Source organism: Camelina sativa, chromosome 11 (genome assembly GCF_000633955.1).
Source record: "Camelina sativa cultivar DH55 chromosome 11, Cs, whole genome shotgun sequence".
Taxonomy (NCBI): domain Eukaryota; kingdom Viridiplantae; phylum Streptophyta; class Magnoliopsida; order Brassicales; family Brassicaceae; genus Camelina; species Camelina sativa.
This window is the reverse complement of record NC_025695.1, coordinates 7,185,981-7,201,967: the sequence shown is the minus strand read 5'-3', so window position 1 is coordinate 7,201,967 and position 15,987 is coordinate 7,185,981. Positions and strand designations below refer to the sequence as shown.

At 38.2% G+C, this 15,987-nt stretch overlaps 5 protein-coding genes across 8 annotated transcripts in view; 4 read left to right on the top strand and 1 right to left on the bottom strand.

Moving 5' to 3' along the window:
* Positions 1 to 1,964, top strand: part of LOC104722139 (retinol dehydrogenase 11-like) — a 4,873-nt gene extending 2,909 nt beyond the window's left edge. Inside the window, exons 4-7 of one of the 4 annotated variants that reach the window (XM_019232992.1) lie at positions 48 to 212; positions 545 to 646; positions 761 to 853; positions 955 to 1,964. In XM_019232992.1, the coding sequence (XP_019088537.1) occupies positions 48 to 212; positions 545 to 646; positions 761 to 853; positions 955 to 1,290 (696 nt within the window). In that variant the 3' untranslated portion in view covers positions 1,291 to 1,964. Of the gene's footprint in view, positions 1 to 9; positions 213 to 544; positions 647 to 760; positions 854 to 954 lie in introns of all 4 variants that reach the window. The other 3 variants (XM_010440250.2, XM_010440251.2, XM_019232993.1) reach the window with 3 other exon arrangements.
* On the top strand, positions 2,127 to 4,709 carry LOC104722138 (acyl-CoA-binding domain-containing protein 2-like). Its single transcript, XM_010440249.2, has 6 exons — positions 2,127 to 3,061; positions 3,331 to 3,433; positions 3,528 to 3,637; positions 3,929 to 4,020; positions 4,106 to 4,203; positions 4,283 to 4,709. The coding sequence occupies exons 1-6, from the start codon at positions 2,571 to 2,573 to the stop codon at positions 4,460 to 4,462; spliced, it is 1,074 nt and encodes a 357-aa protein (XP_010438551.1). The 5' UTR covers positions 2,127 to 2,570; the 3' UTR covers positions 4,463 to 4,709.
* Positions 4,852 to 6,662, top strand: LOC104722136 (calumenin-B). The gene is made up of 5 exons (XM_010440248.1): positions 4,852 to 5,412; positions 5,503 to 5,605; positions 5,691 to 5,756; positions 5,869 to 6,124; positions 6,355 to 6,662. Exons 1-5 carry the CDS (start codon positions 4,926 to 4,928, stop codon positions 6,478 to 6,480), a joined length of 1,038 nt encoding a protein of 345 aa, XP_010438550.1. The 5' UTR covers positions 4,852 to 4,925; the 3' UTR covers positions 6,481 to 6,662.
* Positions 11,995 to 13,406, top strand: LOC104722135 (flavone 3'-O-methyltransferase 1-like). The gene is made up of 4 exons (XM_010440247.1): positions 11,995 to 12,423; positions 12,505 to 12,815; positions 12,914 to 12,978; positions 13,104 to 13,406. Exons 1-4 carry the CDS (start codon positions 12,011 to 12,013, stop codon positions 13,404 to 13,406), a joined length of 1,092 nt encoding a protein of 363 aa, XP_010438549.1. The 5' UTR covers positions 11,995 to 12,010.
* LOC104722134 (protein phosphatase 2C 57) lies at positions 13,537 to 15,860 on the bottom strand. The gene is made up of 11 exons (XM_010440246.2): positions 15,440 to 15,860; positions 15,238 to 15,366; positions 15,036 to 15,141; positions 14,826 to 14,936; positions 14,636 to 14,715; positions 14,506 to 14,559; positions 14,308 to 14,424; positions 14,165 to 14,219; positions 14,035 to 14,067; positions 13,897 to 13,943; positions 13,537 to 13,802 (listed from the first exon to the last, which is right to left on the bottom strand). The coding sequence occupies exons 1-11, from the start codon at positions 15,763 to 15,765 to the stop codon at positions 13,682 to 13,684; spliced, it is 1,179 nt and encodes a 392-aa protein (XP_010438548.1). The 5' UTR covers positions 15,766 to 15,860; the 3' UTR covers positions 13,537 to 13,681.

The window sequence follows — 15,987 nt, the reverse complement described above, 5'->3', positions numbered from 1 at the left end:
TTTGTGCAGAGGCGCAAAAATTCTCAGAGGATGGATACGAGCAACACATGCAAGTGAATCATTTAGCTCCAGCCCTACTTTCAGTGCTTCTTTTGCCGTCTCTGATCCGAGGCTCTCCTAGCCGAATCATCAATGTGAATTCCGTTGTAAGTTTTATCATCACTGACACTGCTGGCTCTAAGTCTCTGTTCTCTACTTTTCTGTTCTCGTTGGTATGAGTAATATGCTGTAAAGGTTTGATTTGTTTGTATAGTGTTCTTGTCAATTGATTGTAGAATATATAGATGAGCAATATAGTTCTCTCTAAATATTATATCAACAGAGTCTTGGTATAGAGGAACGAAACAAACCCAAGCTTGTTGATAGTTTCGGCCCAAATTATACTACCATGACCGAACTCTACCACCTGCAATACGTCATTAGTTAGTTCAGTGAAACTATGTGGCCTTGCTGTTTGTATGAAAACTGGAACAGCTTACATTTGTTGTCGTTGGGTATTTTCTTTTCGATTCAAGTTAATGAGTTGTGGGATTTGCTTTTGTAGATGCATTGTGTCGGTTTTGTTGACCCGGATGACATGAATGTTGTCTCTGGTAGACGTAAGTACTCAAGCCTTATAGGATACTCAAGCAGCAAGCTTGCCCAGGTTAGCTTACAGTAATGGTATTTAAATTTTTCCTTCTTCAGCAGTTATGTATTTTTGAAATAGCTTATTTTGAGAAATTGGTGAGCTAAGTCTATGGTTTCCTTCATCTTCCAGATTATGTTTAGTAGCATTCTATTCAAAAAGCTCCCTCTAGAAACAGGAGTTAGCGTCGTTTGTCTATCTCCCGGTGTTGTCCTAACAAATGTTGTGAGTATAAGATTCACTCCATTTAGTTACAGATGCAGGATTACTCTGTTTTGTCAGAACTTCATTACATAAAATTGCCGATTTGTTTCCAAATTCTGTAGGCCAGGGATCTACCGAGGTTTCTTCAAGCTCTTTACGCCATCATACCATATTTCATATTTTCACCCCAAGAAGGTTGTAGAAGTTCTCTATTCTCGGCCACAGACCCTCAGGTTCCAGAGTACTGGGAAACACTAAAAACAGATGATTGGCCTGTTTGTCCGTTCATCTCTCAAGATTGCCGCCCTGCAAATCCTTCCGAAGAAGCACACAACACAGAAACTGCACACAGAGTGTGGGAAAAGACGTTAGAGCTGGTGGGTCTTCCTATCGATGCAGTTGAGAAGCTCATAGAAGGGGAAAACATCCACTGCCGTTATGGAGAACAACACGAATAGTCTTCCAAACAATTCCACAGGTTAAAGTGAGCCCTTACAGATCAAAGGGTAAGTAATTGAGAAAAATACCTTTTTTTGTGTTGATTTACTATACATTGGGGAATGAATCCCCCAGGGATGTGGTTTGGTTGAGAATGTTTGATTGTTGGATAAAAGTCAAGCTTTTAGCTACCATTCCATGGCTTTACTTACAAGTCTTGTTCAAGTGTTTGGTTAAGTGTGTCTTGAGTTATTAAGATATTTAGTATGGTGGCCTGGGTTGGTGGTAGTTTCTTGTTTGAGTAGAGGGTATATCCGTAAACTTTTCTATAGTTTGTGCAGTCACGTTGCTCATATATATATATGAATAGAGTCATCTCTCTTACTCTCATGGACAAAAGTCACAAAAAGTGATAAAATCTCCTTCCACTTCCTAATGTTTCTTGCTTAAATGAGTATTCCATGTAAATGATTCACTCATCTCAAATGGGTGGGTTGGTCTGGGTTTCTTCTCTACATGAGATGCTCATTTGAGCAAGCAATGTTTGGAAGTGGAACTATTAAATAGTATCATGTATAACTTTTTTTTTTTTTTTGCTTTTGTTATAAACATTGAGAAGAAAAGAAAAAAGAAAGTTGGATTTCATTGTCATGCCCACTTCACGTGAATCTAATGCGTTCAAGTTTGTGGTCTAGCTTATTTTTTTTTTGCTTATGGATACATATCAATTTACGTGTCGTATGATTCAAGCCCTTTAATCATCCCCACACCATGCACGTCTTCGAGATGTATTTTCTTCCACGATCCCACCGCAGAATTTAACCATTCTTATAAATGAAAAATTCAACTATTTTTTACGTGTTGTTGTGGAATATTATTTGTTGAGTTAGATTAGATCCTTTAGATGAGAAAAAAAAAATAAGGGTACAACAACACGTTCACTTCTTCCTCAATTAGACCCATATGTGATCTGTCGTCACTCCTCGGCAAGTTTTTTTTTTTGGGTTGTGTCGTCGTCGTCTTTAAACTTCATTCAATTCAATAAAAAAGTCTTAACGCCCCACAACGAAAAAGCAACTTCTCTTTTTTTCTTTTGTTTTGGTGACTAAATCGGTGAAAAAAACAACAACACAAAGCTAGCTTGTTCCTTTTTTTGTCTCTCCAGATCCCTAGGGTTCCCTTCTCTCTTCTTCGTCCTCCTGGTGACTCTGTTTTGAATTTTTTCTAGGGTTTTTTTTTTTTTAACTGTCGGCGCTAGTTTTCGTTTTTCTGAGAAATTTGATTTCGGTTTTCGGAAGTAATGGGTGATTGGGCTCAACTTGCTCAGTCTGTGATCTTAGGTTTGATCTTCTCTTACCTTCTGGCTAAGCTGATCTCGATCGTAGTCACGTTTAAAGAAGACAATCTCTCGCTTACTCGTCACCACGAGGAGCCTCGGTTGGAGTCTAAACCTGACGGGGTTGACTCGCGAAGTCTCGAATTATCTAGCGGCGGCGGAGGTGAGGCGGATTCGATTGTGGCGGAGCAGGGTAGCTCTAGAAGTGATAGCGTCGCTGGTGACGGTAGCGAGGAAGAAGATGATGATGATTGGGAAGGCGTCGAGAGCACGGAACTCGATGAGGCTTTCAGCGCCGCCACTCTTTTCGTCACTACTGCCGCTTCAGATCGGCTTTCGCAGAAGGTACCTAACGATGTGCAGCAGCAGCTTTACGGATTGTATAAAATTGCTACGGAAGGGCCGTGTACTGCTCCTCAGCCTTCAGCTCTCAAGATGACTGCTCGTGCCAAGTGGTCTCTCTCTCTCTCTCTCTGCTTTGTGCCATTAGCTTCTGTATTTGTTTCTGGTTTTTTTATTCAACTGTTTTTGAGAATGATTTGAGTCAGAAATTTGAGGTTTTTATGGTTCTCCGTGCATGAGGACTTGTATTGGGTGTATCATGTTATCACCTAGCTAGCTTTTTTGCCTTATGGAACTACAGTAAGAATAGATGATGTGGTTTCGTTGCTGTAACTTTTGATTGTTCATGGTTCTATTGATTGATGATCTTCTTCTATATCAGGCAAGCATGGCAGAAACTGGGTGCTATGCCTCCTGAAGAAGCGATGGAGAAGTATATTGAGATTGTCACTCAGCTTTACCCAACTTGGTTAGACGGTGGCGTGGTATAAATCTTGTTTTCCCTCTTATTTGTTTTCATTTTATTTGCTTCTTTTTTTTTAATCCTCTGCACCTGTTCATGTGGATCTTCTCTAACAGAAAGCTGAAAGTGTGGGTGGGGATGATGCAGCCTCCAATTCAAGAGGAACCATGGGGCCAGGGCCAGTTTTTAGCTCATTGGTTTATGAAGAGGAATCTGAAAATGAGTTGTAAGGTTCTCTTCTTGTGTTAATATGTGTTTTACTTCTTTTTCCTTGAGTTCTCTGTTTGGTTGCTGATTGTCTAGATAAGATATAGATATCGTAATTTTTACATATGGAAAATCAGAGATTCATAAACTCAGGTTATTATGTATCATTATCGTCTCATGCTAGCTGCAACAATGATTTGTTGGCGGAAATGGCTATATTTGTCTCATGGCAACAATATTTTGGAACTCTGAATGGAACACTAATCCTCTGCTCACTAATTCTTGCATTTTCAATTGTTTTATCTCTCAGGAAGATTGATGCTATCCACGCATTTGCTAGAGAAGGAGAAGTTGATAATTTGCTGAAAAGCATTGAAAGCGGCATTCCTATAGATGCGAAGGGTTAGTTCTCTGTTTGTTAATTCTGTTTCTTGAAAGTTTATTCTCGTGATGTTGGATTTGCTCTATAATTTTCCGTAAACTGCAGACAGTGAAGGTCGCACACCATTGCACTGGGCTATAGACCGTGGCCACTTCAACATCGCCAAAGTTCTTGTCGATAAGAACGCCGATGTGAATGCTAAGGTGAAGAAAGACAAAATTCCTACTCGAGCAACAAGTACCAGCTTCTGTATTCATGTGTTTTGGTAATTGTGTTGAACAGGACAATGAAGGACAAACCCCTTTGCATTATGCTGTTGTATGCGACAGAGAAGCCATCGCTGAGTTTCTGGTGAAGAAGAAAGCTAATACAGCTGCTAAAGATGATGATGGAAACTCTCCGCTCGATCTCTGTGAATCAGACTGGCCCTGGATCCGAGATACTGCAAAACAGACAGACTAAACAAATACTAACCACGTCTTCTCTAATTCTGCAATGTATATGATCAAGTGACTTAGTAAGAAGGCTTTTCTTTGCGTTAAACTTTTCTCTCATCCCTACCATATATCGTTCCAACACAAAATCACTTGGATGTTTCGAAGTCTTGTTCTTTAATTTCTTCTTCTTTTGCAATAATCTTTTGTTCCTTCAGGCTTTGTAACATCGTAACCGGTTTTATTGGTTTGCTATATATACACACATATATACATATACAGAGAGAGATAGAGGTAGAGAGAGACTCATTGGATCCTCTCAACAAAGGAATAACCGACTTTGGCGGCTAAATAACGGTTGATAGAACATAAATTAATGAGTTTATTGATTACCTCAATAAAGCAAAAAAGAAAAAGAAAAAAAAGAACTTAGCAATCTTTGTGGCCCTTTCATTTTTTCTCCATAGAACCCCACCTTTGGCTACCGGAAAATGGCCATGGTGGTGGTTTACGTCCTACTAACCGTCGCCCTCATCTTCCTCATACTCCTTGCTCCGAGAAAACAAAACCAGACTGAATCTATTGAGGGTCTTATAAGCCGCCGCATTGGGCGCAGGCTTGAACTGCCTGTGTTTGACCCTCTGGTAACCCGGATTGAGAGGGTGTCTCATGAGAAAGAAGCTAATACAAATACCGTGGAGGCTGCGAAGGAGGATAAAGATGATACGTTTGCAGAGTATTTTGTACAAGAAAGGAGGCTTAACACGACAATGAGGATCAAATTCTTGTTTCCTCTGCTTGACGCATCACCAAGAGATGGGTTTGTGAGCTTGAAAGAGCTTCAGACATGGATGATGCAGCAGACCGAGGACAACATGGGTTACAGAACCGCCAACGAACTCGAGCTACAAGATAAGGACAAGGATGGTGTCATAACCTTTGAGGAGTACCTGCCTCAATTCTCTAAGAAAGACATTGGTAATTATATTAATTAACTTTTGCGTATTTGATATTTTTTAAAGAACTTTCTTGTTGATTATGCAATGAACAATGATGAAACGAATACAGAGAGAAACGAGAAAGGTCACGGTGAAGCTGGTTGGTGGATGGAGAAATTCAAGAATTCCGATTTTGACCATAATGGCTCTCTCGACATTGAAGAGTTCAACAAGTAAATTCATTTAATATTTTCAAAAATAACTCTTTTTCATATATAAATATTTCAGAAATAATAATATAAATCAATTTACATGCAGTTTCTTGCACCCTGAAGACAGCAGAAACGGAGATATTCAAAGATGGGTTCTAAAGGAGCGAATGACGTAAGCATTTCTTGATATAAATTGTCGTTTCAACTGAGATGATGAATTAATGTAGGTTTAATTAACTAGAAAAGACGTCGTACGTACGTGTTGTTTGATATAAAAAATATAGGGGCATGGACACGAACGGTGATGGGAAGCTAGAGTACAAAGAGTTTGTAGAGAACGCATACGAAATGTACAAAGAGTTTGCAAAGTTCGAGAAGGAAGAGGATGAAAGTGTGCCAACGCCTCAGCTTCTGTTCACAGAGCTGGACAGAGACAAAGACAGGTTCCTCGTGGCCGATGAGCTTCGGCCCATTTTGCATTATCTTCAACCTGGTGAGATGAGTTACGCCAAATACTACTCTACTTTCCTTTGTCACGAGGTTAGTCTTTCTCTCTCTCAACCTATATCTTTTTCTTAACCTTTCTTCCTCATAATTAACTTTGAGAAAACTTTAATCGTGTATGTATATGTTATTGACTAGTCCGATTTTACGCACATTAATTGGTAAAAAAAAATGGTGATGTGAAATCAACTATATATGTCTAAGTAGATGTGTATGTTAATCCTATATATTAACGTCCAATAATTTCTTCTATTATAATTTTATAGGCGGATGAGGATAAAGATGGTAAACTATCACTCGAAGAGATGTTGCACCATGAAGATGTGTTTTACAAGGCAGTTCATCACGAAGGCTTGGACGACGAAGACTATTTTGATCATGATGAACTCTAGCTAATTTTTTTTTGTGTTTTCTTTACAAATGTTAATCACAATTTTTTGCCGTTTAAGTTACTTCTTAATTCATCTAGTCTAGATTGGTTGTCTTAAGGCTACGAGATTACGGGCATAAGCTCCACCATGGTTAATTATGTTGATAAATAACTTTTGAAGAGTGCACATTGCACATTGTCCTACATGACTTTTGATAGAGCTAACTAATCTTGTTTTTAACTATTGTATATATTTTATTAATCAATTTGCGTTTGCATATAATTGGATAGAGCTAGCTAACATACTCTTTCAGTAACAATAGTTCTAAATCGCACTCATAGAGGTCTTTGGGGTGTATGACCAAAAAGAGAAGATGTGCTAGACGATATAACTAAGCATTTTCTTGGATCTTTGGGGAATATAAGAGTGTTACTTAAAAATAAATATTTATATCTAATTTCACGGTTACTCCTTTTTTTTTTTTTTGAGAAATACATTACACTAGCACTATTCTAGGTTTTTCTTCCAAAGTTAGCACACACACTCAAGTTTTCCAAAACTAGCATTTTTCTAAAATTAATTATTATATTAATTAATAATAAAAAGAGAAAAAAATAATAATTAGAGTCTTACAAGAAGCTTAGAGTCGTACTAAATCGGCAAAATCTCCGACGACTCCACAAGCTTTGTTTTTGAAGAAAGAGCATGTGTTTGGAGCTTGGGTTTTCTAGATTTGGAGGGACGATAGATTTCAATTTGATTGTGGTGTTGATGAAGGCCATGAGCTCATTTTTTGCATACAACAAATCCACCGCCACCGTCGTTTCAGTCACGCGAATTCCCACGGCCACGAAAATGGAATAAATTCTGACTTGTTGTTGTGTGTAGGAAAATGAAGAACATGAGAGAGAGTTACCAATGATGAGTGGGATCAAATAAGATTTCAAATCAATTGGAGTTTTGGACTCTGGGATTTGTTCATAAGCTCTCTTTAATCTTGCTTCTCTTTTCAAATCATTGCAAATCAGTTAACTAACAAAAAACACCAATCTTTAAACTTTTTTTTGTATGTTAGTGTAATGTGTGAGTGAGCTTTTTGTTTGTCAAAAACAGATGATGTGTAGTGCACATTTTTCAGAAATGGGGAAAGAGAAGCATAAGAAACTGATGAATCAAGGCTTTGAAGCTTCTATAAGAATGTTATAGTGAAGCTTGTAAGGAGATGGATATTAGAAGGACTGATTTGAATTGGTAGGTATCTAGCTTGCTATGAGTTTTTGAATTGTTTTGCTAAAGGTATAGATCAACTTGGTAGTGTTTCTTGGAGTTTTAAGATTAATCAATCTGGTAGTGTTGCAGAACTAGTTTAAATGTGGGGTGATATATAAGATATCTCTTGAAGTAATCTTAAAACAAAAATTGAATTCATGGACTGATCATGTTGTTGAATAAGGTTTTCAGGTCTAACTCAAGTGATTGATGGTATACATGATGACAAATATTTCAAGAACAAAACAGAGAGTTGATGATGAAGATGGGAAAATGGGCACTTGAGTGGAAGTTTGAGTTTGTCATTATAGAAGGTCTTCCTAAAATTCAAGAACACCTTCCTAAAAGCTATGGAATCCTTCCTAAATTTTTTAAAAATGTGTTTATAAATCTCTTTATATGTGTTTTGCTTTATTGTATCACATATTACTTCATTAGTGATGTATAATGATTTGATTATGTGCACATATTGGTGTTTTACAATAAAGGTAGCAAATAGAAATATCCAACATGATGTTTTAGGAAGATCTTCCTAACGTCAATGAATTCTTCCTAAATTTCAAGGAGTTCTTCCTAAACGTCAATGACTCCTTCCTAATGCTCTTTTTTTCTTTTCATGACGGTCTTCCTGAAATTCAAGAAATCATTCATAAATATATGAGAATCCTTCCTGAATGTTACATTCAAATCTTTCTTATATGTTTACCGGTGAAAACATAGCTATCTACCAAAATATCAAGAGAATTAATACAAAACCTCCCTGAATATGTTTTAAAACAAGTTTTGTGGTGAAAACCATCCAAACTATCTTTCATAACCAAAATCCTAATGCTAAAACAAAGACCATGTGAATACAAAGACTCAAACAGTAAATACTTCAATCTCATATGGCAACTGAAGCCTTCAATCTTGTATGAGCACCGTTCGTCTTTAATTCTGAGTGCTATTGCAGCTCCAATTCTTTCTGACCATATATGTGTCTCTACAAAGTTAATTACCACATGAACTACCAATGTTACCACAATAATAAGAGCCAAACACATCATATATTGCATTAGATGCACTGATTATGAGAACAATTCCACAGCTACTGCAATACTGCTACTACCTTGTAATCAGAAGCTAACTGAAGCAAATTTTGAATTACATACTCTTATCTCCCCAATTGAGTGAAGTATAAGATAAACTCCAACAAGCAATGATCAATCCCCATTTCCTGCAATAAAATGCTTACGCTCCTCGCCATAGTTTTCGCCTTTGAGAAGTTTAGGACTTACTTGGTGGGCTCCAAAGTAATAATGAAAACAGGAAATATGTTTCAGGAAAGTCTTTCTGAATTTGCAACAATGCTTCCTGAATTTTCAAATGTGACTAAGAAACACATCAATACACAAGCAAAAAACAATAAACAATACACAAGCAACAATCAATAAGGATGACAACATATTATACATAAGAGATAAGACAATTGATTTCTTTTTTAAAAAGGTTGTATTGTTGATACACAGAGTTTTAAACCCTATTTTCCTACTGCAAGTGCACAGCAAAGAAGTAGTACTTAGGGGTCGAATCCCACGAAGACCAAGTTTTACTCTATGGTTCTATTGGTTCAATTTCAAGCTAAGACAATTCAAAGTTGGGTTTGTTTGGTAACAGTAACGCGATTAAAACGGTATAAAAAGGCAATAAGCAAAACACTAGATCAGGGGTAATTCTCGGGAATTTCAGAGATAGCAACTAAACAACTATTCAGGGCATAGATTAAGTACCAGTCTAGAACTCAAACATAAATATAAACTGATCCACTGTCGTGGTATCAATAACTCTATCTGATCGATTCTGTGCGGAAACGCGGAGCACGTGCTCAGACATCCGGAGCACATGCTCGGCGGTCCATAAACCCTAAACTGTCGTTTGAGCCCAGAATCGCAGACAAGCATTAAAGAACAGGAATGATAAGTTCACAAATCACCTACACATCAACTTTCGCAGGTCTAGGATAATTTGCCCACTAATGTCTTTTCTAGCAACCTATTACACTTTTGATGAATAGATAAACCTAGAATCATAGATTGGGTGATCAAATCAACCTAAGCATTAAGTCTAACAATAGTGAAGACAATCGATTATATAAAGCCCTATTTGTGTTCTGTTGCTAACCCATGAAACCCCTTTTGAAACCCCTAATCTAGCAAAGAAAACTACTCAGACATAGAGAAATGAATCATAGCAAAAGATGAGAAATTCAATGACATAAAAATAAAAAGGGTTCAGAGAATGCTTCACAAGGTAGCCGCTCTTCTCCCTCTTACCCAAAAACGTCGCTCAAAAACCAAAAAGAAAAAGTATATTCTGTCCCCTAAAAACCCTAGGTTAAATAGCATACAAGTAGAGAAAAATAAGGAAAGAATCCAAATTCAAATCTTCCTATTAAAAAGCGATCTCAGCCCTCTTTCTCTCACAAAGGATCGCCTAAAATAAGGGGAATTAGGCAGGGAATCGGCGCCTAGATGCTTGCCACGTGTCGTCATGAATCCGTAGAGTTGGGAGCATGTGCTCGGAAATCGGGAGCATGTGCTCCTGGGTCTAAAATCAGCTTTTCTGCTCCAATTCAACTCCTTTCTGCTCCGATTGCTCCTGCTGTTCCAATCCTTGCTTTTAGCTTCCTAGCCTCTTATTATAACCTGAAAAGGACTCAAACAACTACAAAACTATCAAATAAACGGGGTCAAAGTGAGTCAAAACCGTAACATATCAATTATGGGCAAGGTTCAAATCCTGTGGCAAACACACTTTAAATTTATCATTAGGTAGTATATAAATCTAACAACACAAAGATAGAAGCTTAATTGATGGTGCATGCTAGGCCTAACTCAACTCCAAGACCATCTCAATAAGCAACAAGAACATCCAATTTCAAGGCTCGTCGCAAATATACTTACAATAAACTTGTTCTTACAAAGCTAAAACGACCAAGTTAAGTAGACTAATATAAATTATTTAGCAGTCAACAATAACTTGATTCTTTAATTTCTGCAACAAATTCAAGTAAGAAAGAACGAGACTTCCATAATCAAAAACCTTAATCACACACACACATAAAAATTACAACTGCAAATCATATACACATAAAACCAACACTGAATCATCTCAAGTTCTGGTTTGCTTATGTCCTCAAATACTAGCCTAACTAAATTGATAAGAATATGGTGATTTAGGTTTTTAGGGATTTGGAAAAGTCAAAATCACATACATATAAAAGTTACAATGCTTACAATTTCTACAATAAAAGAAGAATAGCAAGTGAAAATGGATATAAAGCTTACACTAGGAAGACCATATGATGAACAATGACATGAAGACGAAGAAGAATCATGAATCTGATACATGAACGTGATACCAGCGTTGATTGACCGACGATGATACACCGACCGACGATGACTCACCTCCGATTCAGATCTGATTGGGTTCGTCAGTGGTACACCGTTTGCATTTGGTTTTGGAATCGACGGAGAGGGAGGAGTGAGAGAGAACACGGTCATTACAATGTCACGATTTTGTTTCAGATGTGAGAGAGATTATTGTTCTAATTTATTAATATTTTATTTTTAATAATATACAAATTTGTGCTAAATTTGGAATATTTGAATGTGTGTGCTAGTTTTAGAACAAAAACTTAAATGTGTGCTATTTTTGTCAATTGTCCTTTTTTCAGGTTTGATTCAATCTTCAAATTCTTCACAAAAATGATTTATATACAATAAGAAAATGTCTAAGAACGTTGCTGTTTTTTTTATTGAATGTTAATATCAATTTAGGTGTTTAAACTTGATAATATCTAAAATATTGATTTTACATGAATCAAATTATTAAATCTCATATCTTTTTTAAATTATATTATTTACATGGGACGTTAAGACACACGGAGATATTTATAAATATATATATGCCCAAAAAAATGTAGTAGCTCAAAGTTTGAAACCACACCAACTGTGGCATAAGCCATGCGTTTCTTTCCTAGTAATTTTGGTCATCGACGACATTTAACGTCCCACCCACTTTTAATAGTAATTTTGGTCATCTGTTCACTTTTGAAACGTCAGGGTGGGTAGTTCCGTATATGCAACTATAAAAAAATGTAAGCTATATAATCTAATAATAGGGCACCAATTTTAATATCTAGTATCTTTTTAGTATAAATATAACTCATCACATCACCTCACTCTCGAAACAGACACCAAAGCCGTTTAAAAAGGTGGGAAAGAAACGAAACAGAGTCATAATGGGATCTGTGGCTGAGACACAGCTCACTCCAGCAAAAATCTCCGACGAAGAGGCCAACCTCTTTGCTATGCAGCTCGCCGGTGCCACCGTGCTTCCGATGGTTCTAACATCGGCGTTAGAGCTTGACCTGCTCGAGATCATATCCAAGAATGGCGGTCAACTGTCCCCCTCCGAGATAGCTTCCCATCTTCCGACCACGAACCCTGATGCTCCAGTCATGGTCGACCGGATCCTCCGGTTGCTTGCGGCTTACTCTATCTTGACCTGCTCTGTTCGTAAGCTTATTGATGGCGGTGTGGAGCGTCTATATGGACTGGAACCAGTCTGTAAGTACCTGACTAAGAACGAACGCGGAGCCTCACTTGCTGCACTCTGTCATTTGAACAGAGACAGAGTCTTTATGGAGAGCTGGTAAATTGTTCTAACCTTTTCTAACTCAACACTAAGAAACATTTAAGATGAGATGAGTGAAATATGTGTTTATGAGTACAGGTACCATCTGAAAGATGCTGTTCTTGAAGGCGGAGTTCCATTCGACAAGGCATTTGGTATGGACGCTTTCGAGTACCAGGGGGTCGACCCGAGATTTAACAAAGTGTTCAACAATGGAATGTCGAACCACACAACCATCGTCATGACCAAGATTCTGGAAACATACAACGGCTTTGAGGGTTTGTCTTCATTGGTAGATGTTGGTGGTGGCATTGGAGTCACTCTCCGTATGATTGTATCCAAGCACCCACACATCAAAGGCATCCTTTATGATCTCCCTCATGTCATTAAGGAAGCCATCTCCTATCCTGGTATATATGCTTCTCTTTAAGGTATTTCGATATGTTTTCATGGAAAGTTTAATGTCCTAAGATTGACTTTGAGATGGGAGTTTTGTCGGATAATTTAGGTATTGAACATATTGGGGGAGATATGTTTGTGAATGTTCCTAAAGCAGATGCCATCTTCATGAAGGTTGGTAAACTAGTCCTATTTTGATTGTTGGTAACAAGTTCATAACAACTATTTTTAGCATAGTAGTCATAAAACATGTATCCTAGCTAGGCATTTGGTTTTACAAAACTTCTCACATGTGACAGTGGATATGTCATGATTGGAGCGATCAACACTGTTTGAATTTTCTGAAGAACTGCTACAAAGCGCTCCCAGTCAACGGTAAGATGATAGTGGCAGAATCTATACTTCCGGTGGTGCCAGACTCGAGCCTCATGACAAAAGAAGTTGTCCACATGGACTGCCTCATGTTGGCTCACAACCCCGGAGGCAAAGAACGAACTGAGGAGGAATTTGAGGCCTTGGCCAAAGCTTCTGGGTTCCAGGGCTTCCAAGTTGTTTGCAGAGCCTATGGTACTCACATCATGGAATTCCTCAAGAAGATATGAATGTGGGAGAGATACATGGATGTTTCTATTGTCTCCTTTTGCTTACAGAGTTTTGTTTACATGACTATGTATGTCATTGTTGTTTTTGCTGGAAGCTGCATTTCTTTGTATGTAATTGTAGATTCAACGCTTGTGAAAAGTGTTGATATATAAGATACAAAGCTGGTTTTGTTTCTGAGGTATCTTCATAACTCCATTTCTATGGGTAGACTAGAGAGTTAGACATAGTTACACGTTTTATATACACTAAAGAAAGAGACGAATGTTCAATTCACTTAAGATAGATACGAAGACATCCATATGCCAACAGTAACTAAACCGACAGTCGCTGCAGCCTGAACCAGTTCAACCACCACGTTCTGTCGCTGCGCAGGAAGATTCTTCCACTCTGTTCTTCTGTTAATGCAAAAATCAAAACCAAAACACGTTAAGAGTTTAAATAGATTTTCTATATAGAGGTTTCATGTAGTAGTGGAAAAGAACCCCCTACCCTAGATCAGCAATGATGATGCTGATGTTGTCCTGAGATCGTCGGTCCTGAAAGGTGGCAAGAAAATCACCAAACTGTCAGTTTTGGGTCCCTAATTATAGATAGTCTGAGCGCTGAGGAGAGTTTTGCGTTATTTACCAGAGCTACTTGCGCAAGAGATTCACAAGCAAGCTGTTACAAAATAGACATTAGAGGAGAGTAGTTCAGCCTTATAGCCATATACATGTGTTGTAGAAACTAATTGATAAGAAGATTAAAAAAATCTTGCCTGCACATTTCCATGTTTCCGAAGCTGATCCCTTACGTAACTAACCACATCTGAACTGCATCAACGAAACATTGATCACTGTAAGCTCTGAACTTCTCCCAGATAAAAGCCATATGATTGAATGGGTTAAATAAAAAGGAAACCTTTTCATGTAGTCCCATAATCCATCAGAAGCTAAAATAATGAATTCCACATCCGATGTAATAGGTACTTGGAAGATGTCTGGAGTTGCGACAACCATGTCTCCTTTAAACTCGATTCTGAGAATTAATTTAGTCGACAAACTCAGAACATAGAAATCATTCGAAAAAGTAGAAACAGCATTTGAAAAAGTTTGGTACCTCGAAACAAACTTCTCAGACCATCTTCCTTCATCAACACCTTTCTTTAACATCCTGTGTATATAAACTTTTATGAGCAATGATGCAGCATAAAGAAAAAGAAGAAGAAGAAGAAGAGAAAGAACCCAACTCATCCTTCTTTGTCTTGAACCGGATGTCACCAAAAGCACGAGATACAGCTATGTCTCCACAAATCCTTCCATTGACAATCTAAATGAATGAAGAGAGCAAGCCAATCCATAATTAAGCCAAGTCCTCACAAACAAAGTCAGTGATAATATGAGAAGTGTTTTTAAAACATGTTAAATAAGAAGACACACCCATCCACCTGCTTCTTTAATCCTTTTCATTTCCTGTATAGCTGCCTTACTGCTTCCATATGGCCGATGGTAATCAGTCAATTCCTCGATTTGCCCAGACCGAGATAAAACCTATTTCAATGCATCGACAAAAGACTTCATACATGACCAAGTGACAATGCTTCATAGATAAAAAAAAACTCCACAACTAGAGTTAATAAGAAGGCTTACTGCGCACGAATCACCAATATGTGCAATGAAGGAAACATCATTTCTGATGAACATTACAGTGGCTGTTGAACCTGATTCGTCTTCTTCTTCACCGTTTGCTTCTAGCCTGGTGGAAACGTATGAGGATAAATCACTTCACACCAAACCATAGGAAAAAAAAAAAAAATTCATTCAATCCCTAAGAAACTAAGCTAAATTTCACCATTTGAGCAAATTACGATCCACGCTTTCAAAGGCCTTAATCAAAGCTTCCTTGATTGCAGCAAGATCACCTCCATTTAACAACGATCCAGCTTGCAATGCTCCAACACACTCCTTATACAGCTCTTCCCTGTCATCACATCATCATCACCATCACCAACGAAACCCTAGAAAAAACAGAGCTCGCATGACAAGTTAGTTACCTAAGGAATTTGACAGAGGACGATCCAGCGTGGCCGTCGAAAACCGCGGCGTATGAGAAGTTATCAAGAGCATCGGAACGGATGACGATGTCGTCCTCCATCTCATCTCGGAATCCTTGAACGCTAGTGTAACCCCATCGAATCGGCGTCACTCCCGCCATAGACGACGGCGCGTCGATCGCAATCGCGGAGCAACAACGGTGGTGACGACGACCATACGTGGGATAGACGATGAGGCCACCGCCAGCGTCGGCGGAAGGATAGCTGGAGTGGCGGAGGAGAGTGTTGGAGTGAAAGGGATGAAGATGCGGCCTCAGAAGCGCCATGACTCAGTGAGTCAGGCAAAGCGAGTTAAGTAGTAGAAGAAAGAGAAGAATCAAAAGAAGTGTCTTTACGGTTAGTGGCCGTGGGTTTTCGTAAAAGAAAAAAATATCTAAAAAGGATAAGAGATTCATCAACGCGGCGGGCCTCTTTAACTGACTTAACGGTCCACTTTTGAAATATGGGCTTAGGCCCGAGAAGCAGTATCAATCAACTTTTATTGTAAC

Coding starts and splice junctions, on each gene's coding strand:
- LOC104722138 (XM_010440249.2), top strand. CDS start 2,571: ATGGGTGATTGGGCTCAACTTGCTCAGTCTGTGATCTTAGGTTTGATC. Junction 3,638..3,928: donor GAGGAATCTGAAAATGAGTT/GTAAGGTTCTCT, acceptor TTTATCTCTCAG/GAAGATTGATGCTATCCACG. Junction 4,021..4,105: donor CATTCCTATAGATGCGAAGG/GTTAGTTCTCTG, acceptor CGTAAACTGCAG/ACAGTGAAGGTCGCACACCA.
- LOC104722136 (XM_010440248.1), top strand. CDS start 4,926: ATGGCCATGGTGGTGGTTTACGTCCTACTAACCGTCGCCCTCATCTTC. Junction 5,413..5,502: donor ATTCTCTAAGAAAGACATTG/GTAATTATATTA, acceptor AAACGAATACAG/AGAGAAACGAGAAAGGTCAC. Junction 5,757..5,868: donor GTTCTAAAGGAGCGAATGAC/GTAAGCATTTCT, acceptor TAAAAAATATAG/GGGCATGGACACGAACGGTG.
- LOC104722134 (XM_010440246.2), bottom strand. CDS start 15,765: ATGGCGCTTCTGAGGCCGCATCTTCATCCCTTTCACTCCAACACTCTC. Junction 15,142..15,237: donor GATCGTAATTTGCTCAAATG/GTGAAATTTAGC, acceptor CGTTTCCACCAG/GCTAGAAGCAAACGGTGAAG. Junction 13,803..13,896: donor ATCATCATTGCTGATCTAGG/GTAGGGGGTTCT, acceptor TTGCATTAACAG/AAGAACAGAGTGGAAGAATC.
- LOC104722135 (XM_010440247.1), top strand. CDS start 12,011: ATGGGATCTGTGGCTGAGACACAGCTCACTCCAGCAAAAATCTCCGAC. Junction 12,424..12,504: donor AGAGTCTTTATGGAGAGCTG/GTAAATTGTTCT, acceptor TTATGAGTACAG/GTACCATCTGAAAGATGCTG. Junction 12,979..13,103: donor CAGATGCCATCTTCATGAAG/GTTGGTAAACTA, acceptor CACATGTGACAG/TGGATATGTCATGATTGGAG.